The 27,663-nt window shown below is 36.0% G+C and overlaps 1 protein-coding gene and 1 pseudogene across 5 annotated transcripts in view; one reads left to right on the forward strand and one right to left on the reverse strand.

Annotated features, from left to right (window-relative positions):
- NOL4 (nucleolar protein 4) overlaps window positions 1–24,635 on the reverse strand; it is a 309,725-nt gene extending 285,090 nt beyond the window's left edge. Inside the window, exon 1 of one of the 5 annotated variants that reach the window (XM_074340178.2) lies at window positions 22,705–24,635. In XM_074340178.2, coding sequence (XP_074196279.1) covers window positions 22,705–22,971 — 267 coding nt within the window. In that variant the 5' untranslated portion in view covers window positions 22,972–24,635. Of the gene's footprint in view, window positions 1–21,564; window positions 21,708–21,755; window positions 22,129–22,704 lie in introns of those variants that run through there. The other 4 variants (XM_019740844.3, XM_019740845.3, XM_074340175.2 and 1 more) reach the window with 4 other exon arrangements.
- Window positions 24,636–24,730: 95 nt separating this feature from the next.
- LOC109452086 (glandular kallikrein-like) overlaps window positions 24,731–27,663 on the forward strand; it is a 61,473-nt pseudogene continuing 58,540 nt past the window's right edge.

Raw genomic sequence — 27,663 nt, forward strand, 5'->3', positions numbered from 1 at the left:
CATGCTAGATAACAGTTAGGAAATTTAACAAACCGAACATGCAATTACTCTGCAATACCTCCTTTGCACTGTTGGGCATTTATCCCAAAGAAATTACGTTCACAGAAAAACCTGTACATGAGTATTTATAGCAGCTTCATGTGTAATAGTCCCAAACTGAAATCAGATCAGATATCTTTTAACAGACCAATGATTAAACTACATCCATACCATGGAGGACTACTTAGCAATAAAAAAGACACAAACTATTGATACACACAACTTGAGTAAGATACCAGGAAATCACACTGAGTGAAATAAAGCCAATCCCCAAAGGTTACAGACTATATGATTTCATTTTGAAATTACAAGTTTTAGAAATGTAGTCTAGATCAGCGATTGCTGGAGGTCAAGAGTTGGGGGTCATGAGGGGTTGAAGGGGGCAGGAGAGAGGTGGATGTGGTTATAAAAGGGTAGAATGAGATACACTTGTATTGCTAGAATTGTTCAGTATTTTGCATGTGGTAGTGGATACACAAACTCATGCACAAAATGAAACTGTGTAGAACTTAACAGACAGATATACACACAAATCAAAACAGGTAAAACTAGGGAACTCTAAGATTGGTGACTTGTACCAACATACTCATAATTATCTTGGGTGTGATATTATACTATAGTTTTGCAAAATGTTAACCATTGGTGGGATGTGGGTACAAGGGTTCTCTGTAATATTTCTTAAACTGCATATGAATCTACAAGTATCTCAACAAAAATTTCAATTCAAAAGTGGAGGTTAGAGCTGGAGCAGTCTCTCTCTCTCTCTCTCTCTCTTTCTCTCTCTCTCTCTCTCTCTCTCTCTCACACACACACACACACACACACACACACAAAACACAAAACACACACACACAACTTTCTGCCTGGAAAACAGCATGTCTGCCAGAAGTAAAGCTACTCCAGCAAGTGAGGATGAAAGCTGTATATTAAAGATAATGAATAGGAATACAGAAGGAACATTAGTCCTTTGTAACACTGGGACTCCCTCACATCATCCCTAGACTCCTACATTTGGCCTTTTTTAAATGAGAGAAAAATTAATTTCTACTTGTTTAAAAAATGAACAGAATGTGACAAGAGCTAATAAGGCAGCACAGACAGTATATACGAATACCTCTCCTCATTAAACCCTAACTCATTTGATGCCACCTTATATAATTCTAAGTCATTAAAAATACTCTTTTTCCCCAAAACAGGTCTCAACAAAACCTAAATATGTGCATACAAAACACCCTATTCCTCCACAATAGCATTATGACATATCTCCATGATCTGATTGTCATAAATAGTCTGCAACAGGAGAAGAACCTGTACCCTTTGACAGTGAGTTCCAGAACGCTTTTTTGCACATAAGATCAGCCAGTGATTAATTCTGTGGTTTGCAATAAGTGTTTTTAATCCAATGGTCCATAAGGCAATCTTTATCATCACACTCTCTATAATGTTTGTCTTATATTACTCTTTTTTATTTCAATATTCTGAGTTTCCCTAATCCTTGGATTTTTATAATTAAAAATATACTGCGTTTCAAATTACTCACTGGGTTCACATGAAGAGACTACTAACATGTGTTATGGTCAAAATATATCATGGATAATGGGTAGGAATAAGAATGTATAAATAACTCCCTACCTTTCCCTTGGCCAGCTGTGTTCTACTCTGGTGCCATGGGCCTCTCTCGTCAAGCACGTTATTTTTCTAAATTGTTTCATAGATAATTGAATAGGCTCTAAGATATATTAACACTCTGCAGATATAGATGATACTTCAGAATTCATGTTTATGTCAATTGTATTTATTGAGGAAGATAAAGAGGTGACAGTGACTTTTAGAAAAGAAAAAATTAATATTTAAATTCTTAGTTGTCAGAAACTGACACAGCACATGCATTGACTCATTTAATCATCACAGTAACCATGTGAAATAGAATCATTTAATCTCTCCATTTCACATATGTTGGGAGACTTTGTGAAGTGTTAACTGATTTATTTCATTTGCATTTCTGTTTCTATAAATAGTCCTTTTCCCAAAGAAAACCAGACATTCCAGCATCACCACCCTGGGGATAGGTTGCTGTAATGTAACGCATTTTTTAAAAACATTCAAGTCTTGGATTTATGTTTCAAAAGTTTAATTGGAATTGCAAGAGCCTGAGATTTGGAGTTTCAGAAACCTAAAGCCTGGAGAACTCATCACATAATGTTTATGTCATAAGAAATAATGTTGATGTGCATACATGTTAATGAAGTAATAAAGTTTTCACATTTTCAATGAGATAACAATTCTCTCAGTGGGTAAAGAGACATGGAAGGAAGAAAATGTAACCTACATATTTATAAGTCCCTAGAAAAAGCCCTGCTTTCCATGCCTCCCTAAAGTCTAACTTGAAGAATTCTGGGAAGCTATACCCAGATATTTTTAGGAATTTGTGCAACCTCAAAATATAACAGGTAGATGGCATTTTTTTTTTTTTTTTTTTTTTTTTACTTTTCCACATCCAACAGTTTATGATCACTAGAATAGAGATGGCTGGAGCCAATGCATATTGTGTGAGACAGTCTCAGAGGTTTCCACAGGAGAACAGAAGAGCACCAAAATACCAAAGAGGTCCCACACTTGCATATTCCCTAAGCAAGGTATGCTACGTTACCAATCTACATGATAAAGCAAATTGTATGAGGAAATTATGTCAGTGGATGCCAATGCCAACAGCAGATAAGCAAGGCCAAGTCCTCCCCAGTCTGAGTCTATTACATTATGGGAACCATCCTCAAACCTTAGAACCCCAAGCAAAAAGGTACCACTCAGACTAAGATAACCAGGAATTAACTAAAATTAAACTTCTGCTTTCACTGGGTTTCATTTGCTCTTCTTTTTCTAGTTCCTCAGGTAGAAGCTTAGATGATTGACTTGTAACATTTTATCTTTTGTAATATGAACATTTACTGCCACAAATTTTCCGCAAAGCATTGCTTCAGGTGCATCCCATAAATTTTGATACACTACATTACAATTTTCAATCAGTTCAAAGTACTATCTAATTTCCTTTGGGATTTCCTTTTTCAATAGATTATTTGGAAATATGTTATTTAATCTTTAAATGCTTGGGGGAATTACCAGCTATGTCTTATTGATTTGTAGTTTAAATCCTTTGTGGTCAGGTAACATACTTCAGATGTTATACAGTCATGTGTCACATCTACATAGACTTAAAACCCCACCAGAAAATGGTATAATTTTGCTTCCAACATTTATACATGTTTTAAAGAATTTAGAGGATGAAAAGTAGTGTGTTTACCATTTCTATTGCTCTTCCTTTATTACTAAAGTTGCAAATTTTCTTCTAGTATCATTCCCTTTCATCCTTCATTTTGCGTTTACTTTAAAGCAGGTCTGCTGGAAATAATTCACATTTTTTCTTCATCTGAGAATACCTTTATATCACCTTCTTTCCTAAATAATATTTTCACTGGATACAATTCTTTTCTTTCAACACTTAAAAAAATTGTATTATTGTCCAATGGTTTTCATGGTTTCTGATAGGAAGGCTGTAATCATTTCAATTATTGTTCACCTACATATAATGAATTGTTTTTCTCTGGCTGTTTTTGAGGTTGTTTGCTTTTAGCAGTTTCATTATAATGTATCATATATAAATATATATATATATTATATATATAATATATATAAATATATATATTTATATAAATATATAAATATATATAAATATATATATATATATATATAAAGTTTATCTTACTTGGGTTTCACTGAGCATCTTGAATTGGCCTGTCCCCAAATTTAGGACTTTCAGCCATTCTTTTTCCAACTAATTTTTTTTCCCTACATTAATTCCTTTCTTTTCGTCTTCTATGATTTTAATGGCACAGATGTTAGATTTGTTGATATTGTCCCAAAGATTGCTTAGGCTGTGCTCATTTGTTTCAAACTTTTTACACTGTTTTTCAGATAATTTCTATTGATCTGTCTTGAAAATCATTGACTCATCTATCATCTCCATCCTACTCTTGAGCCCACCCAGTGAATTATCACTTATATTTTTCAGTTCAAATAGTTGCATTTTATTCTTTTTTATAGTTCCTCTTCCTCTGCTGAGACTACTTTTCCATTCATTTCAAGAGTGTTTGCATTTTCTGCATGAAACATTGTTATAGCTGTTTAAAATTCTTCATCATTGCAACATCTAGCTCAACTCAGAGTTGCCATCTATTGATTTTTTTTTCCTTTTAACTCTTAAAATTTGTCCCATTCTCATCATTTTTATATGTCAAATAATTTCAGGTTACATTCTGAACATTTTGAATATTAGCTCATGAGACTCTGAGTACTGTTAAAATCTTCTGGAAAGTATTGTAAGTTTATAGCATGCAGCAAGCCCTCTTAGATTCAGACCATGAGTTCTGTCTAGCCTTCTCACCAGTGATTCCAATATCAGTTCAGTTTTCAAATTTTGCTATGCTCGTTTGGGTCTATCCTGCATATGGGCAGCTCAGGTGTTAGTCTGAGGCTTGCAGTGGTTTATATCATACCTCTGTTCTCAAAGACTTGGCTGTAGTGCTTTACGTGTGTTCTTTACTTTCACAGCTTGCCAATAAACTCAAGATTTAGGAAATCTCTCTGGTATTTCCCTCAATCTCTCTTGTTCCCAATATCTACCTTTTTTCTGATTCCTCTGGCCTGAAAATAATCTCAGTTCCTCTCAGAGTTTTAGCTGTCTGTCCTTTGCATAGTTCCATGAGGTTAGGGCCATCTTCAGAAAAATGTATCAGGAGAAAAGAGAGAAACTGGTAATGAGTTGTCACGCATACTCTTTGGACTACAAGGGCCCTTTCCCCCTATTCCTCTAGCCAAAAAGACAGGTTTTCTGTTCAAAGTTTAGGTCCCTCTTTGCCAGCACTGCCACCACACAGCTCCATAATTGGGGTTGCCCTCATGGTAGGGATTTCAGTGGGAAAAAAAAGTGATTCTCCAGGCAGCAAGGGCCCCTTTTCTCCTCCTCTGAACAGAAAGGAGGTTTCCTTCAGAATTTGTGTGCTATCACCATAGTGTTTCATGACTGGAACTACTTTTGGATTAAATCCAGTACAAAAAAGGAAGAGGGAAACAAGAAAGAATACTCACACTTTGTACCATTACACTTGTAGTTGACTTCCATGTCCATTCTTCTTGCTACTGTTTATTTTTCAGAATTCTCAGGTAGTTGTGTTTTATACTCTCTCTAGAGTTTTTAGTGTAATAATGGGAAGAGACAGTCCACCTGGGCTTATGCCATTTTGACTAGCAATGAAAGCCTATATGGTAGCATTTTAAAAATAAAGAATTATGAGCCTCACCTTCACCCAGAATCTCCATTTTAACAAGATTCCCAAAGTGACTGGTAAGCACATTACAATATGAGATATCCTGAGCTAGATGACAGGAACAGATTCAAAATGCTCTTAGAATGTTAAAAAAAAAAAAAAAAAAAAAAAAAAAAAAAAAAAAAAAAAAAAAAAATTGTAAAGTCCTTCAACAAGGTCTAAAAAGTGAACCTTAACACACATGCACATACACATACATTTTTAAATGAAAGAGTAATGATAATTCACTGGAAAGGAAAACTTAAAATGGAAAATAAATAAAATGCTACAACATATAGAAATGGAAAATAAAATTATGGTAGAAATACTTGATTAAGTATTTGTGAAGCCATAAAAATAATGAGCAAGACTATGTAGTAACTTTGGAAAATGTAATGATAATTTTAAATAAAAGAGCATGATTCAAAAATATGTTAAGCTATTATTATAAGTCTAAAAAATATGCCAGGTAACATATTTTAGGAAATAACTGATTCAAAAGAGAACAGCAACGAGGATGTCAAGGGAACTGGAAATCAAGAGAGAAATGATCACATACATGGAAGAATTGTAAGTCAGGTTATGGTGGACCCCATTTTGTTGCCTCCCTTGCATCCATTTTCTCCTTCCCTTCTCAAAAGCTCTCCAATGTTTGTTTGGAGATTTCATCAGTGTGTATAAGTTGATTAGACATAGTCATTCAAAACTCAACCAAAATTCCAAAAGATTGTTGTATAAACCTAAGATTACTTAATTTACACTGAGAAATATAACTGTTAAATATTCCCGACATTGTCAACAGTTCTACCAGTGCATTCTCTCTCTTTATTTAAGCCACATAGGAACCCAAATAATTGAAAGGTGGCTTATTAAATGTGGCTTTAAAGAAGATAGAATAATACCAAATGATTAAGTTAAGGTGTCAGACACTTCTGGATGGAAATATTTTTCTCCATAATAGGGATATACATTCAGAAAACACTGAATTCTTCTGTCATCACGACAGTATATTATTTTATAAACACCACCAATATTTGTATCTTTAACTCATTCTATGGCTGAATAACACCACTTAGTATCACTTTCTTTCTATAGTAATACATGAAACTCTTCCTCAACAAAATATTAGCAAACCAAACTCAACAATACATCAAAAGAATCATACACCGTGATCAAGTGGGGTTTATTTCAGAAATGCAAAGATGTTTCAACACCTGCAATTCAATCACTGTGATATACCACATTAACAAAATGAAGGATAAAATTTATGTGATCATTTCAAGAGATGCAGAACAAGCATTTGAAAAAATTCAACATGTATTTATGATAAAAACTCTCAACAAAGTACAAATAGAAGAAATGTACCTTAACATAGTAAAGGTCATATCATATATGACAAGTACCACAGCTAACATCACATTCAATGGTGAAAGGTTGAAAACTTTCTATCTGAGTTCAGGAAAAAAACAAAGATGCCCATTCTCATCACTTTTATTCAACATAGTACTGGAAGTCCAGAGCAATTAGGTGAGAAAACGAAATAAAAATCATCCAAATTGGAAAGGCAGAAATAAAACTGTCACTATGTGCAGATGGCATAATATTATATATAGAAAACCCTGAAGAATCCACCCAAAAAACATTAGAACAAATCAATGAATTCAGTAAAGTTGCAGGATCAAAATCAATATACAGAAATCTATTGTGTTTTTATACACGAATAGTGAACTAACAGAAAGAGAAACTAAGAAAACAATTCTAATTACAAATCCATCAAAAAAATAAAATAAAATATCTAGGAATAAATTTAACCAAGGAGGTGAAAGCCCTGTACACTAGAAACTATAAGACATTTATGAAAGAAATTGAAGAAGATACACCTAAAGCGAAAGAAACTCCATGCTCATGAATGGGAAGAATTTATATTAAAATGTTAATACTACCCAAAGAAATCTAAGATTCAGTACAATCCCTATAAAAATTCCAGTAGCATTTTTCACAGAAATTGAACAAACAATTCTAAAATATGTATGGAACTACAAAAGATCCCAATTTGCCAAAGCAATCCTGAAAAAGAAAAACAAAGATGGAGGCATCATGCACCCTGATTTCAAACTATATTACAAAGCTATAGTAATCAAAACAGTACGGTACTGACATAAAAACAGACACATAGATCAATAAAACAGAATAGAGAACCTAGAAATAAACCCACATAATATGGCCAACTAACGTATAACAAAGGAGCCAAAAATATACAATGAGAAAAGGACACTCTCTTCAATAAATAATGTAGGAAAAACTACTTGGCCACATGCAAAAGAATGAAACTGACTACTGTCTTATACCATACACAAAAATTAACTCAAACTGGATTAAAGACTTGTAGGACCTGAAACCATAAAACTCCTAGAAGAAAACAGGCAGTAAAACTTCTTGACATTGGTCTTGGCAATGAGTTTTTGAATATGACACCAAAAGCAAAGGCAACAAAAGGAAAAATAAACAAGTGAAACTGCATCAAGCTAAAAACCTTCTGCACAATAAAAGAAACCATTAACAAAATGAGAGACAATCTACTGAATCAGAGAAAATATTTGCAAATCACATGTTTGACAAGGGGTTAATATTCAAAATATATAAAGAATTTTTAACAGTAAATAAAAATTCTGATGAAAAAATGGGCAGAGGCTCTAAATAGACATTTTTCCAAAGAAGACATAAAGAAGGCCAAGTACATGAAAATGTACTCAACATCACTAACCATCAGGAAAACGCAAATCAAAACCACAATGACATACCACCTCACACCTACTAGAATGGCCATCATCAAAAAGACAAGAGATTATAAATGCTGGCAAGGATGTAAAAAAAAGAGAACGCTATACACTCTTGGTGGAAATGTGAATTGGTGCAGCCACTATGGAAAAAAGTATGGAAGTTCCTCAAAAAATTAAACATAGGACTACCATATGATCCAGCAATTTCATTCCTGGGTATTTATCCAAAGAAAACAAAACATTAACTTACAAAGTTATATGCATCCTCGTGTTTATTGCAGTATTATTCACAATTGCCAAAATATGGAAACAACCTAAATGCTCACTGACGGATGAATGAATAAGATAGTGGGATATACATATATATAAGTATATATATATATATATATATATATATATATATATATACACACACACACACACATATATATACACACATACATATATATGTATAAGTCACACAATGGAATATTATTTGGGCATATAAAAGAATGAAATCTTGCCATTTACAACAATATGGATGGCCCTTGAAGGCTTTACGCTAAGTGAAATAAATCAGACAGAGAAAGACAAATACAATAGGTGGAATCTAAAGGAAGAAACAAACTCATAGATACAGAGGACAGATTGGTGGTTACCAGAGGCAGATGGTGAGTGGTGGGCCAAAATAAGTGAATGGAATGAAAAGGTACAAACTTCCAGTTATAAAATAAATAAGTCATAGGGATGTAATGTACAGCATGGTGACTACAGTCAATAATACTGTCTCGCATATTTGACAGTTTCTAAGAGAGTACATCTTGAAAATTCTAACCACAAAAGAAAAAATTCTTTAACTGTATATGGTGATAGATTTAACTAGACTTATTGTGGTGATCATATCATAACACAGAGAGTACCAAAAGAAATGTATACACATTTTAAGAAAGGAAAAAAACTGTATTAAAATTCTAATAATATATACTAGTAACAAAATAGGAATACAAGTCACGCTTGACTTCTGCAATTACAAGAGGTACTCAAAGTGGTTACCATCAGCGTAATTTTAATACAGGTTTTTCCTTTCTTAAAATGTGTATGCATTTTTTTGGCATCCTCTGTATATATATCTACAAACAGTGAATCATTATATTGCACACCTGAAACTAATAAGGTTGTATGTCAATTAAACCTTAATTAAAAAAAACAAATAAATAAAAAATACGTAAAGCTCGTTATCCATTATGAAGTTGTTCAGCATACAAAAAAGTTAAAGTTGGAAGTCATAAAAGATAATACTTTAATATCAAATTTTCATTTAATGCATATTATGTGTAATTATTTGCTAAATTTTCTTTTGGCTAAACTTTTGTGATAGGACAAAGATCCTTTCTTTAAGTACAGGTCTACTGATTAACATTCCAAGTGGATAAGCCCTCTATAATGCATTACTCTGACTTCGAGTCTCACAGTCACTGTAAAGTAGAATGAGAAGTTAGTCATTACTTATAAAGCAATCCAGGCAGTGCGGAAACCTAAGTTTTCTTACTTTTTCCCAGTTGTTTTTAGTGATTCATACTCATTTATTTTGAATCTTTATAGAGTATTGAAGTTCTTATACTCATTTCATCAGTTTATGAAATATTTAAATCACATACTGATAACAATAAATGAAACTAGCAAAAAAAGGAAAAAAAGGTAGGGGAGGAATATAACCACTGCTATGCATACAGGTCAAGTTTATGCGCACAAATTGCAAGTAACTACAGGGTAGAATGCTGTGACTGAGTCTGTCCCTACCAAGGGAATCAGTGTGTTTAAGAGGGAAGAGAGAGTTTTGGTTAGTTCTCTAGTTAGTGATGCTCTATTAAGGCAGCTTTTATTATATTTTCAGGCAAAATACCATCTAATCTTACATCTTGGTAGTCCTTCTATCCTTGTAAAGTGACTTTGAAGATCACTGTACAGATTAACTTTGTTGATTTTAAAGTTTTAATTCTAGAGGGATATATTACTTCCCTTATTTGAAAATTCTAGGAGACACATTATTATTATGCTCTGTGTATTGACAACAAACACAGTAATGCAAATTAGCTAAAGGGTACTTTATTCATAACGCCTACTTTATTAAGTAGTGAGCCATTTATAATAGAACGGACATATAAATTGTTTATATGAGGATAGAGCTGGTTTAAGAAAAAGTCTTTCTCATTATAGAGGATAAGCACGCCCTCTCTGCTATATTATTAATTATGTATTTGTAGATAAATCCTATTTTAATATGTACTTCAAGGTGAATGGCATTCTACCCCTGTTCAAATTAATGCTAATTCTAAATCAACATATTCCAAATTAGTGAGACCAAACAAATCAGCAAATGAACTGTTTTGTAATGGTAGCTTTTATAGAGAAAAATGAGCTGAAACAAACAGCAAAACTCCTTCTTGACCTCAAGTAAAAACCAATGAACATGTAAACAGAGACTAGTAAGAGAACAACGGGCCTATGTCTGAAATTCAAACAAACCTTTGATATTAGACTTGAAAATCTCATCTAATTAGGTCAATTGGTTAGAGTATGGTACTAATATGACCAAGCTAGACATTAGATCCTCATATGTACCACTCAGCTTTGGCCCTAGGTTAAACCCCTAAAATCCTCCAGCCATCTGGCAACTGCAGTTAGGACTGCTGAAAACCAAGAGATAGGCTGCCTCTGGCTCACTTCAGGCCAATGAGTATCCTCCCCCTACTCACCCACCCCCATATTCCACCAAAAACAAAAACAAACAAAAAAAAGAAAAAAGAAACTTCAAAGACTTTGGCCGATCTTATTTCGATGATTACTATCTTTGTAGTTAATGATGAGACTCTAATATTCAAGTAATATTGTCTGAAAGCACAATATAACTAAAAAGAAGGAAGAAAAATTACTAACAACAAAAACACCAGCTCTCTACCTGTAAGACAGGCTATTCCTTCTTATTACCAAAATTAAGCTTACAAATTCCTGGGCTTATACTCTGAATCTCCTTCTCAACCTTCCAGTTTTCTAACAGTTCCAAACACTTGAAATATCTGTAGCTGTGAGAATAACTACCACAAGTGAATACTTGATTAAAATTAGGAAGAGTGGAACATAAGAGCCTATTGAATAAACCTCATAGAGAGAAAGGAAGAAAATCAAAATAAAGATTTCCCTTCTCTACATAGAGAGGGAAAAATTATTTCCACTTCCCTCTGATATCTTAACAACTGAAGAAGATCTACCTATCACTGTTACTTTCTGTATTCTATTCCTCAAATATTATGTAGATGTTCTTTAAAATGCACACTATATTAAAATATTTAAAAATGAAATGACAGAATGGCTATTTCTAATAAATGAAAATGAATGTTATATTTTGTTGTAGTTTCTTCTATGTATTGTTTTCAAAAATATTTAGATGTCCATTAATATAACTATGTGAATAATAATCTCTTTTAATATAGTCACTCCTCTGTCTCCACCCTCTCATGAAAACTTAAAACAGTAGGCCATCTTGTAGTCTATTTAGGAGATAGATGGAATATAATGAAATAAAAAATGTTTAAAATTAAAACATTAAGGGAAAAAATATATCTATATCTGTCTATCTACCCTGTTTCCCTGAAAATAAGACCTAGCCAGACAACCAGCTCTGATGTGTCTTTTGGAGTAATAATTAATATAAGACCGGGTCTTATATATTATGTTATTATATTATATAAGACCTGGTCTTATAGTAAAATAAAACCAGGTCTTACATTAATTTTTGCTCCAAAAGATACATTAGAGTTGATTGTCCGGCTAGCTCTTATTTTCGGGGAAACACAGTATCTAGCTGTCTATCATCTATCTATCTATCTATCTATCTATCTATCTATCTATCTATCTATCTATCTATTTATCTATCTATCTAATCTACCTAATCTATCTATCTATCTATCTATCTATCTATCTATCTATCTATCTATCTAATCTATCTATCTATCTCCCTCCCTCCCTAATGGAAGCCATAATTCAGTATTTTAAATGATCTGTTAAAAATTATATATTTTACTAATTTATGGACCAACTCTTCAAAAATTATGAAAATGTCAACACATTAGGAGGAAAGAACATTTAAATTGTTCCCAGCTGTATCTTAAACCACACATAATCTTAGTTAACACGATTTTTAAATAGTTGACTTATTTTAACTGCACAAATGCTTTGGGGAAAATTAACACCAAAGGACTATGTTTTAGTTTTCTTTTGCAACATAACTGATCATGACAAATTGGGTGACATCCCAAACTTATTAACCTACAATTTCTGTGAGTCAGAAGTCCAGCACATTTCAAACAGATCCTCTGCTCAGGTTCACATAAAGTTAAAATCAAGGTGTCAGCCAACTACATTTTTATTTGGAAGCCCAACTGCTAGGAAAAGATCCACTCCCAATCTTCCTTGCGTTGCTGGCAGAATTCATTCCCTTGTGGTTGTAAGATTTAGGTCCCCACTGTTTTGCTAGCTGTTGTCAAAGCATGCTCTCAGCTCCCAGAAATTGCTGTCAGTTCTTAACCACGTGGCCCTCTCCATCTCAGCAACAGAGAACCTCCCTTGCATTGAATCCATCTCAGAATTTGCAACTTTCTGACTTGTTCTGCTCCGGGCCAGGAAAAAACACACCTCTCTTTTAAAAAGGCTAATGTGATTAGTCACACCTGATAGACCCCCTTACTTAAGTCAACAGTGTCATACAACATAACAGAACTATGGGAGTAATAGCTCATCTATACACAGGTTCCACCTACACTCAAAGAGGAGGGGAATATACAAGCAAGAGGGTCATTTGCGAGTTATCTTAGAACCCTGCCTACCACAAGAAATAGAAAAATTGAAGAACCAGAACGGTCTTAGGGACAGAGATGAGCATGTGGGTATAAAACCCAAGTAAAAACAAGAAACAACTTGGGGGTAAGATCTAGAATATTGCCTTAAAGCATAGATTTCACATTTTAAGAACTTTTTGAATTATTTACTTTACTTAGAAAAGGACAATGCTTGAATAATTATTGTATATAGAATTCTCCACTTGTGTTTTTGGAAAGATTTCTTTGGGAAGTCTTTGTAATTGTGGATGTAGTAACAAGTAGGAGGTCAATAATTATTTCTCCTCAAGTCCAAAAACAAAACAAAACAGAACACCTTGTTTATTACAAGATAATTTGATGCATACATATTCTTTTTAGGTACCTTTAAATATGTTCTTTCTTAAGTTTCATAGAACCTTATTTTTAATATTTTATTGAAATGAAGTCTGAGATCTATACAGCATGATTCAATTACACAGCAACAAGCTATTGAATAATACTGATTTACTGCTTGATAGTTTGTTTTAATACCTGTATAACATTTATAACTATAATATTTCAAACAACAAATTGAGTCAAAGGAACTATTTAACTTTTATTCTTTACTCATCTGATTTATATTCTGCAACATAAACCACTGAGAGACATCAAGCCCCTACCTATAAGACGTACATCATGACAGCTCTACTTAAACATTTTTCTGTAGCTGCCACTTCTTACAGAATGAAGTCCAAACACGGTAGTAGAGGCTTCCCATAATATTTCCCCAGCCTACTTTTCAAGCCTCATCTCCCACTGTACCCTACACTTCAACTCTTCTTAACTGTGCACCATCCCCTGAAAATGCCTTTCATGAAATAACCTCTCCCCTCATACCAATACCAAATGTGTATAATTGTTTTATGGTTTTCACAGAGTGGTATGACTTAGATATTATTTTAATATTGTGTTAAGTACCGAGGAGGTGATATTTTTGCTGAAGTGTAAAGTCTTAATCACAGTGTTCAACTGTGAGGCAACATTGTACTATGGATTAGAGTAATTGTTTGTAAATTGGTATGTACATAGGGAGTACATGAGATGACCTATTGAGGTGAAGAAGAAAATACTAAAATTTATCTGCATTTTCATATCAGTCCTAAGTACTTATGCTTTAATATGTTTTATAATGTGTTAAGTATTGATACAGTAGTAAACTTATGTAGTTTATAAAATTACATACTGAGGAAATGTTCAATTTTTCAAAAAAATTGGAGTGCAATATTTAAAAAGTCTGGAGACCAAAGCAAGGACTTTGGAATCCAACTGAAATGGTTTCTCATCCCAACTGTAATACTCTGAAGCTGTTCGACTTCAGACATTCACCTTAACTATAACGATAATTTTCTAATGTGTATAATATAAAGCGTTAATACCATAGGACTATTGTGAACATTAAAGGGGACCTTTTGTATCAAGTGATTAGTCCAATCCTTAACCTATACTAAGAACTTGATAAATTTAAGGCTTTAAAATATTATTACTAATTATGTTATTACACTCAATACTTGCAATTGCCTAAAGAAGTATACTCACTGAATAATTCTAGATGAGGAGCAAAGTCACCAGTTCCTTAGCCTTAAAAAGTGCCCACCCTTGTGCACTGCTGGTGGGATTATAAAATGGTGCAACTACTATGAAAAACAGTATGGCAAGTCCTCAAAAAAATAAAAAATTGAACTACCGTATGATTCATCAATCCCATTTGTGGGTATACATCCAAAAGAATAGAAAGCAGTGTCTTGAAGAGCTATTTGCAAACTCACATTCATAGCAGCATTATTTACAATAGACAAGAAGTGAAAGCAACCCAAATAACCATTGACAGATGAATGAATAAACAAACTGTGGTATACATACAATGACATATTATTCAGCCTTAAAAAGCAAAGAAACTGAACAAGTGTTGGCGAGGAAGTGGAGAAAAGGGAACCCTCATGCATTGTTGGTGGAATTGCAAATTGGTGCAGCCACTATGGAAAACAGTATGGAGGTTCCTCAAAAATTAAAAATAGAACTACCTTATGACCCAGCAATTCCATTCCTGGGTATTTATCTAAAGAATCCAAAACATTAATTCAAAAAAATATATGCACCCCTATGTTTATTGCAGCATTATTCACAATAGTCAAGATATGGAAACAACCAAAATGCCCATCAATAAATGACTGGATAAAGAAATTGTGGTATATTTATACATTGGAGTATTACTCTGCCATAAAAAGAATGAAATCTTACCATTTGCAATGACATGGATAGACCTAGAGAATATTATACTAAGTGAAATAAGTCAGATTAAGGAAGACAAATACTATATTATCTCACTTATATGTGAAATCTAAAGAACAGAATAAACGAGCAAACAAAACAGAAATAGACTCAGAGATACAGAGAAAAAACTGATGGCTGCTAGATGGGAAGGGTGATGGGGGAGAAGGTAAAGGAATTAGAAAGCACAAATTGATAGTCACAAAATAGTCATGGGGATGTGAAATACAGTATGGGGAACATAATCAATAATGTATAGATTATGTAGGGTGCCAGATGGGCACTGGACTTTTTGGGGGGAATCACTTCATAGACTGTGTAGATGCCTGATCACTGTGCTGTACACCTGAAGCTTATGTAGAACAATATCAAATGTCAATTTTAGCTAAACATATATATATATATATATATATATATATATATATATATATATATACATATATGATGCAAATATATATGTATATGTGTGTAATTAATATATATATATATACACACACACACACACACACACACACACAGGATGTAAAGTACAGCATAGGGAGTACAGTCAATGGTATTATAACAACTATATATGATGTCAGAGGGATAGTAAACTGGAAGGAGGTTATCACTTTGTGAGAAGTGTAAATATCTAATCATTATACACCTGAAATTAATAATAAAGAAACCAACAACAACAAAAAAAGTAAAGAAACTGTCACACACTATACATGAATGAATCTTGAGAACACTATGCTAAGGGAGGTAAGTCAGTCACAAAAAGACAAAGTATGATTTCACTTCTATGAGGTATCTAAAGTTGTCATGTTCATAGAAACAGCAAGTAGAATGATGGTTACCAGGGTCTGGAGGGAGGGGAGAAAGAGAGAATTGGTGTTTACACAGTTTCAGTTTTGAGATATGGAAAAGTTCTGGAGATCTATTGTACAATAATGTGTATGGTATACCTAATACTATTGAACTGTACACTTAAAAATGGTTAAGATGGTAAATTTTATGTTGTGCTTTTTAACCATAATTTAAATAAATAAAACAACTATTTTTAAAACAGAGTGTTCAGTATGGCTATGAAACTAGCTATTGTATTGTGGTCAATAAGAAGGTCCCATCATGTGGCTTGTTCCTTACCTACCATTGGAAAAAGTCAATGATATGTATAAAATTGAAATCTGTAGTTGAAAAAAATAATTCAACCTTTTAATATTTTCCTTTATCTTTTCTATTAGCTTCAGAAAAAAGTACCTCTGAGGAGCATCTATTAGCAATATTTTAAATTTTATATATTTGTTTTTCTTTTGTTACATTTTGTTTTATTCCTCTTACTTAAATTAGCATATAATTATCATCCCAATTTCAGAAAATTATTTCTGCCTGTCCATATCAATCATTATATCCATCAATCTTTATGTCTAATCCTCTGGTATAAATATTTAGAGAGACATCTATAATGATGCTCATAATTAGCTAATGGTGGTTCTTTCTGGGTAGGGGATGTAGTGTGACTTTTTAACTTTTTTCTTTCCTTTTCATTTATATATTTTAAATAATGAGAGTGTATCACTTTTACAAAAACAGTCATTTTTATTTTCTAAAAATGGAGTAGGCAGGAAAACTATCTGAATCCTACATACATATGTATATACAGAGGGTGCCAAAAAAAGTATATACATTTTAAGAAAGGAAAAAAACTGCATTAATTGCAATACTCAGTATATGCGTATACCAACCAATAACAAAAGATGAACACAAGTCACGTTTGACTTCTGCAATTACAAAAGGTACTCAAAGTGGTTGCCATCAGCATCCAGACACTTCTGATTACGGTGAACTACTGCTTGAGCATAGATAACATCTCTTAAAATATGTATACATTTTTTGGCACCCCCCCCATTATATATCTTGTATTATATCTCTGTTGCAGTGTGATTTTGAGTTCATAACATATACCTAATTATAATCACATCATGGTGTTCTTGCATTTTTAATAATACTTAGAACAGCTTTTTTTTTTTTACCATTTACTATGTGCTGGGCATATGCTATATGCTTATGAGTTGTGATTATTAATTCGTATTCAAAATGAGTTAGGCAAACATTATTACTGACATTTACAAAAGGGAAACTACATCTTTAGTTAAGAAACTTCCCCTAACTCATAACTCCAGTAAATATCAAATCTAGGATTTAAATCTTGGTCTAAAATATATACTCTGCCATCTATGTTGTTCATGAAGTTTATTTTATCTTGTTATCCCAGGATTATGCAAATGAATATAACCTAAAACATATTAAATTCACTTTAATCTTCCCCAGCTACTAGGGAAAGGTCTTTATGCTCTTCACACGGGATTGAAACTCTTGGAAGTTTTGCTGCCACATCCCTGTATTTGCTTCTTCATCTTTATCTTGTGCAGAAAGTCTAGAGTATGAAACCTTGAGGAGTAGAATCTTACTGACTCAGGGGGTTTATGAAGGCATATATATATGAGTGCTGAATCTTGCCCCTCATCCCCACAGTGGTTACTGATAAGACAAGGAACCAATGGAAAAGTCAAGAACTGGTATCTTAGGAAATAAGTGTGGGATAGTCTTCATATATTAGGTTGATGCGGTTTCAAAAAGGATAAAAAAAAAATTTGCAAAAACCACAATTAGTTTTGCACCAACCTAATATTAACAGGGTCTGACTTCCTCCTTATATTCAAGGGAGTTACCTCTACAAGCCCATTGATCCTTAATTCTCATGCCAGACTGGTGTCTAGTAAAGGTTCCCACTATTCCCTGAGAGCCTGACATAGGTCCTATGCTAGGGCATTGCCATTAGGACTTACCGCTCACAACAACTCACAAGGAACCACTAAATTCAGCCAATAAGTCATATTGCTGCGATTCATACTTGGGGACTTTTGACTCCAAAGACCTATCTATAGTGTCCCAAAATACTTAAATGGAGATAAAAATGCATCGGTTATCAATAGCAATGCCCACTGTGAAAGTATAGGAGATGAGCAAGATTTTTTCTCTCAGTGACTACAATCACAATTTGTCTCTGTGTCATAGATAAAAGGTATCATAATATTGGATTTGTGCAAAAGTAATTGAGGTTTTTACAATTTTTTTTAACCTTTTAAACCACAATTACTTTTACACCAACCTACTATATAGCTGGTCCTGTTCCTCAGCTCTGTTTTTTGGCATTTCTGTAGAAATTCTAGATCAAGGCTTAATATATGTGATGTATGTCTCAGGCATGAAGTTAGGCCAGGTAAAAATGTATACAGACTCCTTATGAGGCATTATTTCCTTCACTCTGATGTAGCATAAAGAATTTATAACCAAATCCATAGCCAGAGAACTAAAAAACAAAAAATCAGTAACTGTTTATTAACCAGTCCATGAATATTCATTCTAATCACTGTACAGTAATCAATTAGTAGCATACATAGCAAGAACAATATGAAATCTGAGGCTACAGATTGCAGAACTGAATAAATCATTTTTAAAATGACAAAAGTAAAGGTAATGCATTTTCCTCTCTGCATGAAAAATTCATTTCATGTTTCCCATGAATATATATAAATATATATTAAAAAAAAAAACCCTGAAAGGCAAAAATTAGACCTAAGCATCTGTTCTTACAAATACAGGTCAAGAAAAGCATCACCCATATTTGATTTTACAGTTTGGATATTCATTACCTTGTGTGCGTAAGATTAAAAAACAAATAAAAATGTGAATTCACCAAATTTCTTAATGTTAAATACATTAACATTTTTAAAAATACATAATAACGCATTCATCATACTACTAATGGAAAAGTTTAATGGATTTTCTGGTTATTTTCTAAGTTTACCTTCCATAATATCAAGTGGTATAATATGTTTTGGTAGTATAAATTGTGTGATGTTTCAACTAATTGTTGCCAGAAAAAATGTCAATCAAGATGAAAAGCTTCTAAAAACAGACTAAATTAGGACTATCAAAGATGTAGAGTAACTATAGTGATGCTAATTTAAAGTAATCACTGATTCAACATTTTTATAATTAATGTCAGACATTTGCTGTATCTTTTTCAAACTGTTTTAAGTTATTCATCATTCCATTATTCTAAATTTCTGACACTTTCATAAAAACAATAGTGATAACATGGAGGAAAAAAAACTTGGATGCGATGCTCAACAAGCTGCCTATGTGTGTGTATGCATGAGCATGCCTGCATGCACAAGCAAACAGGTCCCACTCTAGACCTAAAATGGCTGAGTTGCAGGATGTTGTTGCTTGGTGACCAAACAGTATCTCCTCAGCCACAGAGTAATCTAAACAGTGACAGATACGTCCCCTCAGCTTTAGGCATGGCCAGGACAAATACTAAAGGGCATGTTTATCTTTTCCAGTATGCTACAATTTTATTTTAAGCCTGTTGTCACTTGCTTGATTTTATCATCAGTTAAATTTAGGCTTTAGGGGAAAGAGTATTTGCAAAGCTACCTCTATTATTTTGGGAAAATAAGAGGTAGAACCTAGCTTCTTTCAGACTGAAAGATAGCTATGTTTCAAATAAGTGTCTGTGGGGTGTCTACTCTCTTCTAGTACAATCTCCCAGGGGCTATCTGTCTCCCTTTCTTTCATTAAACACAAGTAGTTAATTATCCCTAGCCGGTCCTCTCCCCTTCTCTCATTCCCTTTTCTCTTTAGTAATGATGTCTAATTATCAACAGCAGAGCATTACTGCAACATCAGGTGCAAATCTCTCTCATTGACACCACAGCTAGCTTCAGATAGCTAGAATGATGCTTAGCCTACTTGAAAATACCATTCAAATACAATATTTTATTCAACCAATATATGCCATTGAAGGAAAATACAATATATTTTTGTTGTTTCTCTGGTGATTGTATTCTTGCTATTATAAAGAAAATTTTTAAGAAACAACATATTTTTAAGAAATAATTTAAGATGTGGGGCAACATGATAAAAACGGATTATTTTTTTATTTTTAAACTCATTGAAATGACGATTGGCTGTCTCTTAGAGAAGGAGGAGCCTATAATTCTATGTCAGACGCAGCATAAAATTTTCATAAAGAGCAACAGAAGAGTTCATGAATTAAAAACCTCTTCAACATTTCAACAGGCTGAATGAGGAGCAGAGCTCTTAAATACTACATGGAAACCATATCTAAGAATATCACTTGATGGATTACATTTCTCCCATAAATATATGGAATCTTTACTGAAAAGAGAAAAACGTGTTACTTTATTATTAACTCTGGAGTTGTTACTCTATATTAGATGTCTTAGCAATAATTCTTTAACAACTCTGTATTAATTTTTGAAAGAAAATATGGGTATCTAAGTATGAGAATTACTGACATGTTTATAGTAGTGCCTCTATAACCATTACAGAATTTGTTATTTAGAATTTTTAATTAATGTTTTAAAAGGGCACATCTGTTACATACATATAATGGACGTAACCAATTCCATGCAAGTATAAACGCATTGGGCCAAAACAAGTGAAGCTATCAGACAGGTAAGCAGAGGGACCTAAGTTTAAAACATGAAAAGAATGAACAACAAACTTCCCAGGTAGCAATTAAAAAAACAAAACACCCATATACAATATTATTAAATAATATTTAGTAAATATATCGTATATAATTATTTTACTCATTTAATTAGCCCACTATTGCCCAAAGGAAAATACATTATTAGGTTCTGAATTCCAATTTACTTTGCCAAACAATTAGTTATTTTCAAAATTCAGGTTCTTAATGTTAATCCCAATATAAATGAATCAAAGCACTTCGTTTTCTACAACAGACTTCTGGCTCAGCCAGATGTAAATAAACCTCAGTTCTAATCCATGCCCATCTAGTCTTCATTATTTAGTAACGCAAGCCAGTAATCTCACCATTGTCTTTAGCAGTGCCAATGTTAAAGGAGAAGTCTTCATTTATATATATATATATATCTCCTAGAAACCTTCCAAACAATAGCACATTAAAAAAAAAACAAAAAAAAACAAAACATAACTTTTATGTATGTTTCCATTTCACCTTTATTTACATTTCCCGTATAAATTCAAATCAAATATACTTCCCTCATACGAGTACACCTAATTAATCTCGGGAAACCGTAAACTGTTTTCCAAACCTAACAAGAGTCCTCCAGATCACCCTTTGAAAACCCTCTTATGCACTTTACTTTCAATTTAATATACCTCCGTTTGAGATAGAAGAATGGGATTCAAGACATCTCCTTTCTATCATCCTCCAGGAATACTGCACCGGGAAACAGTTGCCAGTGGAAAGGGAGGAAAAGGAGCAAATGCTTAAGAAACCCCACAGCGAGGCAAAACATGCAAAGGATGCCATATACCCTCCCCCACTCCTACTCCAGGCGAGTACCCACCGTGGCATGATGAAGAAAGAAGTCTCATGGATCTGATCTGCAATCCTACTTGTAGCCCACAGTTCCCATCTTCTTAAAAAGGAAATTGACGCTGCTGCCGCTTTCCTCTGCCTCGTGAGGCTGAAATACACTGGGCTTTCAATGCCATTACCGTGCAGTGCCTGGGCTTAGAGCCTTGTGGCCATAAAACTAGAGCCATTCCAGAATGAGGAACAAATACATACATCATTTGATTGCGCCCAAACCCATCTCTCTTTGTTGTCCATCATGTAGCTACAGCTTTATTTGTGAAAGGGGGAGTGAGGAAGGAAATGGGGGTGGGAGGGAGGAATCTCCAGGACCTTATCTACAATCTAAATAGTCGTGGCAAGATCTCTGGAAGTGATCAAGGCGATCCGACAGCCCCATGTCACCCAGGCGGTGGTGTAACAATAAAACCTGATAGTGTCGGGGGAAACCCCTTATTCATGACTAGCGCCACATTCGGGCTTTGTACCAATAAGGAGGCACTGTAGACTATCGATCAGAATCATCTATTATCAGAGCGTGTGGCTGGGGTTCCGGCGTGGCCTTTATGCGCTGTGGCGACGGCGGGACACACGCCAGGAGCCCAGCGAAGGACATGGGACAATGGCCCGGGCAGAGGACGCGGAATGCCGCCCGACCCGGGGATGGAAGCTCCTGTACAGGGTCCAGGAGCCAGGAGGCGAGGAGCGCCGCGGTCTCCGGCGGTGCGCTGCCGCTTTAAAATAAAGGACCACAAAGACTCCACCGTGGGGGAAACGCGCCTGGCTAATGCGAGTGGGAATGACTTGGGGAGGGGGTTGAGGAGGGTGGGGGCACATGAGCCAACGGTGGCTCACGGCTCCTTCTTCCCCCCCCCCCCTTCTCCCCCCTCCCCGCCAGGCTGCTCTGGCAGACAAATAACAGAGGAAGGCGAGTCACTCACCGTGGTCTTGACCGGCACGTAGAGCACTTGCTTGGCGCCGCCGCCGCCGCCCCCGCGGACCTCGTCCGGCTGGCCCAGCTGGAAGCCCTTCGATTTAACCCAGAATTTAAATTTGGCGTTGTCCGTGGAGCTTGACTCGGAGCCGTTGAGGAGCTGGACAATCCGCTCGTATTTCTTACGGGTCACCGTCTTGGTCTTGCCTGAGTCCCCGTAAGTCCTGAGGCACCAGTCCTGGAACTGGCGGTACATGTCGCGCTCGCTCTCCATGATCCCTGCGCCCGGCCGTCGGCCGGATGTCCCCAGCGCACTTCGCACCTGTTCACCCCGGGCTCATGAAAAATGCAGCCCCCGCCACCAAGCAGGGACCCGAGGTCCCGGCTGCCGCCGGAGCCGGACTCGGGTGGGGGAAGGAATGGGGAGAGGAGGGTCCGGTTGGGCAACAGCAGTCAATGTCCTGTACTGCCAAGTCTCTGGTTCATTCGTAATTGCAACGGATGTCTTGGACGCTTTTCTCGTCCTCAGTGATGGGTCTCTTTAATATTGTGTGACTAGGACCATCCCAACAGCATCTGGTCCATAGGAGCTGGGTTTTGAATAATTAAAATCCCATTCCTTGGTTTATTAAAAAATCCCAATATTGACTTCGGGTGGTCCCTCGACGCGTCGCCTGGGAGCTGTGTCCTGAGCCGGGCAGGTGGAGCGCAGCGCCGCCTCCCTGCGCGCGTCCCAGAAGCTTCCCCAGCCGCTGGCCCTGCGGTCCAGGGGCGAGGGCTGCGCCTCTCTCGAAAACAGCCGCCCGACGAAGCGCCTTGGAGCCCCAAAGGGCACCTGGGTCCAGGGGCTCTCCTTCCTCCAGGGTCCTGTTCTGCTTCGGCCTTCGTTGCGCGGCGTGTTAAGGGACTAGAAAGAAAGTTCTTACCTGTCACGTTGTTAAACCTATCAAATCCTGCTCCACAGGAAAATTTTTTAAGGTATTTTTAAAACGGCTTAAAATGTCATTTCTTCAGAGGCATTTAGGCTAAATTCCAGATCTGCAGGTAGGTCCCAGGAGTTAAGTCACAGAATTAGCAAAGCATTCATGGAGATTTGGCCATAGTTCTATAGTATAGACAGTGGTACCCCAAACAGATCTCCGTTCCAGGGGGATGTGGGTAAACGAAGGCAGGCCGCTGACGGCGGGTCTTCCGGATAATGATCTCCAGACAGGGTCTCTTCTGCTTTCTGCTGAATTGGGAACAAGCATAGAAGTAAGTTTATGGTACAGATGCTTAAAACCCTTTGCATGAAATTAAAATATATATAGAGAGATCATTTTCCTCTTGCTTGGTTACAGTTTGCAGTTCACACAGGAGGTTTCGGGTGTCTGTTTTCCCCCTGCCACGTCATGAACACCCCCTCCACTGCTCAGAGTGGCCAAATATGAGTTCCTCTGGACGATTTTCTCAAGCAAATGAAATCTGTGGTTCCTCCATTCAGGATTCCCATCCGTTTGTTACAGAGCTGGAAATAGGGGAGTTCCCATCCTCCTCGCGCTGCGATTGCGGCCGCTCCTCTTTATTCTACTCTCTGCGGATGCCCGCGCGGGTCCCGGGAGGTGGCCCTGCCAGGAAAGCGGCCCGGCCAGTGCCCGGAGCCTGGTCCGCGTTCTAGCCCACCTTCGCCCCTTGTCGTTGTCTCAAAGACTGAAGCCCCGAATGGGAACGCGGAGTGTTTGTACCCAATGCGCCTCAGCCGGTCCCAGCACTTGCAGAATGGTCAGTGGCTCCTGCTCCGCCAAGCTGAGTGTGTGCGTGTGTGAGCAAGGGAGCGAGGGTGTGCGATGTGCGGGGGGTGGGGGGGGTGCACTGTGTGTGCGCGCGTCTCCGGGAAGGTCTCGCGGCGGCTGGAGCCGGGACTGACAGCCCGGGCGGAGCGCGAGCAGCTCCACACACTAAACCTCTCGCCTCTCCCCTCACCCCCACCCCTCCCACTCCCCTCTCCTCCCAACCCCCCCTCCCCGGCCCCTTCCAAGCTCTCTGATTGGTCAATGGGACAAAAGTTTCTGTGGAGACGGCTGGGCGCTGACGTCACGGGCAGAATTGTCCCATTTAGGGATCCCGGGGGCAGTGCGCATGCTGCAGGCTGCAGGTTAGAGGCTGGAGGAGGTAGCAGCGGGCCCGGCGGCAGCCAGGTGGCGGAAAGGAGCACTCAGCATCCAGGTGGGGGGACGACTCCAGCAGGGTTTCCATGGAGATTCCTCTGGGTCTAGCCTAAAAACAGCAGATCAGCTGACACCATTAGCTCAGGACCTAATTACTGCTTATTGGAGCAACAAATGAGGGAGAGGGCCAGCTGCAAAGGAAGAGTTTTATCCACCCCCCCCACCCCCCCAACCCTCTTCTCCTTTCTCCCCTCTCAGTCGCTCTTGAGTCCCCGGTGAATTTTCATTAACTTGCAAGATTTCTACAACAACAGCTCCCCTTCTCTAGAGGCTACCCTGACTTTTGTTTTTTGTTTTTTTATTTCCTTCATATATATATATCAAAATAAATCAGTTATCTTGAGTCCTTGACTTTTTGCCCGATAAATATTAGACCAAAAAAGCTCAGAGAGTTCACTGTTAGTATCTTAAATACATAAATATTTAGAATAAGCACTTGAATAGAAGAATCTTTTGAATCACTTAAGTGTGGTATACCTCACAGGAACAACTCTGTTAAAAGTTTCCCTTGTGGCATCAGAGATGGAGGATGATTCCAAGCCTGGAGATCTAGATTTTATTGTATATCGGCCATAAGTTTCCTATAAGATTCTGGTCCTAGGGTGGTAACTCATTCAAGAGTAAGCTGGTTCTGTAGAGTTTACTTTCTCTTACGGTTATAACTTAACTCACAATTGCAGAATTCTTTTTGGTGGCTCTTTCACCTGAAAAATCATCCCATCTACTCTAAGTCTCATTCAAGTACTTTCAGACCCATAAAGCCTTCCTTCTTAATTACTCTAATTAAAATAATGTCTCTTTAAACTCCTCTGGATAGTATCTTTGAAACACTTTTTAAACTATGTCTCATAGTAAGACATACATTTTACATTGACATACAATGCATAAATAAATTTGTCCTCCAAAAATTTTATGAAACAAATATTTTATTACATGCAGTACACAATGATATATGCCATTTTCTCCCTGTTATTATTACTATTATTATTATGTAAAGTGTGGTCCTAACCGAATAAGTTTATTTTATGATCCAGCAAAGGATAATTGGCGACCTATAGTTTAGAAACATTGTTTTAGATCATAGGAACTACACCCTTCCTTGTACTATATTTATATTTTCACATAAGTACCTTTTGTTGTTCAAATAGAATCTTGAATGGAAGACCCTTGAGAGTTGGTATTTTCCTGTTTTCCAAGTAACTCTAGCACAATGAACAATGCATAGTAAGTGCTTGGTAAATATATGATGAGTTAGTTAATAAAAGAAGAAGAAAGAGAGGAAGGGAAGGAAGGAAGAAGCAAGTAGGCACAATCCCTTTTGACTTCTGCTGGGTGGTGTTTGAATGAATTGGTATTTACTTAAGGAAATGCCAGGCCTTACCACATACATGTGTTCATTATATTTATGACTATGCATGATACTTCATTGCATGGCAATTACAATACTTGAGACATAAAGAACTCACAGAGTACAAGGAAATATGTAATCAACCCTCAGTTATAATAACTAGATTTGGTATACCAGCAAAAGAAAAAAACTACACAAAATTAAAAGAGATCATACAAGAAACATTATTTTTAAAAGGAAGAGGTAAATGATTAATTATTGAAATAATATTCACATTGGACTAGAGGAATAGAGAGACCTAGAATCGTAAGGGCCAAGCTCTCAGAGCCCTGTGGACTCTTCTTTTATCTCCAGGAGAACCAAAGTGTACTCTGTTCTATACTTGTACTCGATTGCATGGGCTGCATCAACATCCTTTGCCATATCTTGCCTCACTAAGAGCATAAGCACCGGACAAAATCTAAAATCTGTTTCAGAATTTACTTTGGATTTATTTCACTCGTTTACTTTTAACTTCTCTAGAGAGGTCTTCCCAGCTCTACCTGGAGGGTCACACTGATCCTTTCCTTCAGCTATATGATTCATTTGAACAGGCTGACTGGAATTTAATTTGACATTTCACAAGGCGCTTACTGCAGAATTGCCTCTCCACAGAGTACCTCTCTCCAAAAAGTGACTCTTCACCTCCTGTATCTGAATACGAATCCCTAACCCCAGTCCATGCTGCTGGTTGCTATTTATAGGGAGAAGAAGTCAGAAATTGTTATATCATAAAATCATATTTTAATTAAAGATAATCCAAAATTTGAGGAAAAACTCAAAATTTCTCCCAACTTCATGGTAAGCTTGCATATAAAAATAAAATTTCTTATGAAAGTAAAATTTATCCTAACCACATGGTAAACTTGTATATGACAAAAACAATCTGAAAATCTTGCATTTTAATTTAATATCAATCACAAATATTCATGTAACACTAGGTATTTATCAGCAAAACACTGTAGTGTAAACAACATATAATCTGTAATCATAAAATAGGGTTCAAAGAATAAAGAAGCCTTCATTCATCCATCCATATAACTGTGCTTTTATTCAACATAAATTTTTTGAGCGCCAATTACTCTGATACACTCTAGGTTAAAGTATAAGACAGATGGATATACAGAGGGTGCCACAAAATGTATACACATTTTAAGAAAGGAAAATACTGTATTAAAATTGTAATAATATATACTGATAACAAAAGATGAATATAAGTCATGTTTGACTTCTGTAATTACAAGTGGTGCTCAAAGTCGTTACCATCAGCATAATTTTAATAGTTTTTTCCTTTCTTAAAATGTGTATACATTTTTTGGCACCCTCTGTATACAGTCCTCATCTAATGGAACTTGAATTTTTCTAAGGAAAC

Source organism: Rhinolophus sinicus, chromosome 4 (genome assembly GCF_057876585.1).
Source record: "Rhinolophus sinicus isolate RSI-liver-muscle chromosome 4, RSI-T2T, whole genome shotgun sequence".
In the NCBI taxonomy this organism is placed as follows: domain Eukaryota; kingdom Metazoa; phylum Chordata; class Mammalia; order Chiroptera; family Rhinolophidae; genus Rhinolophus; species Rhinolophus sinicus.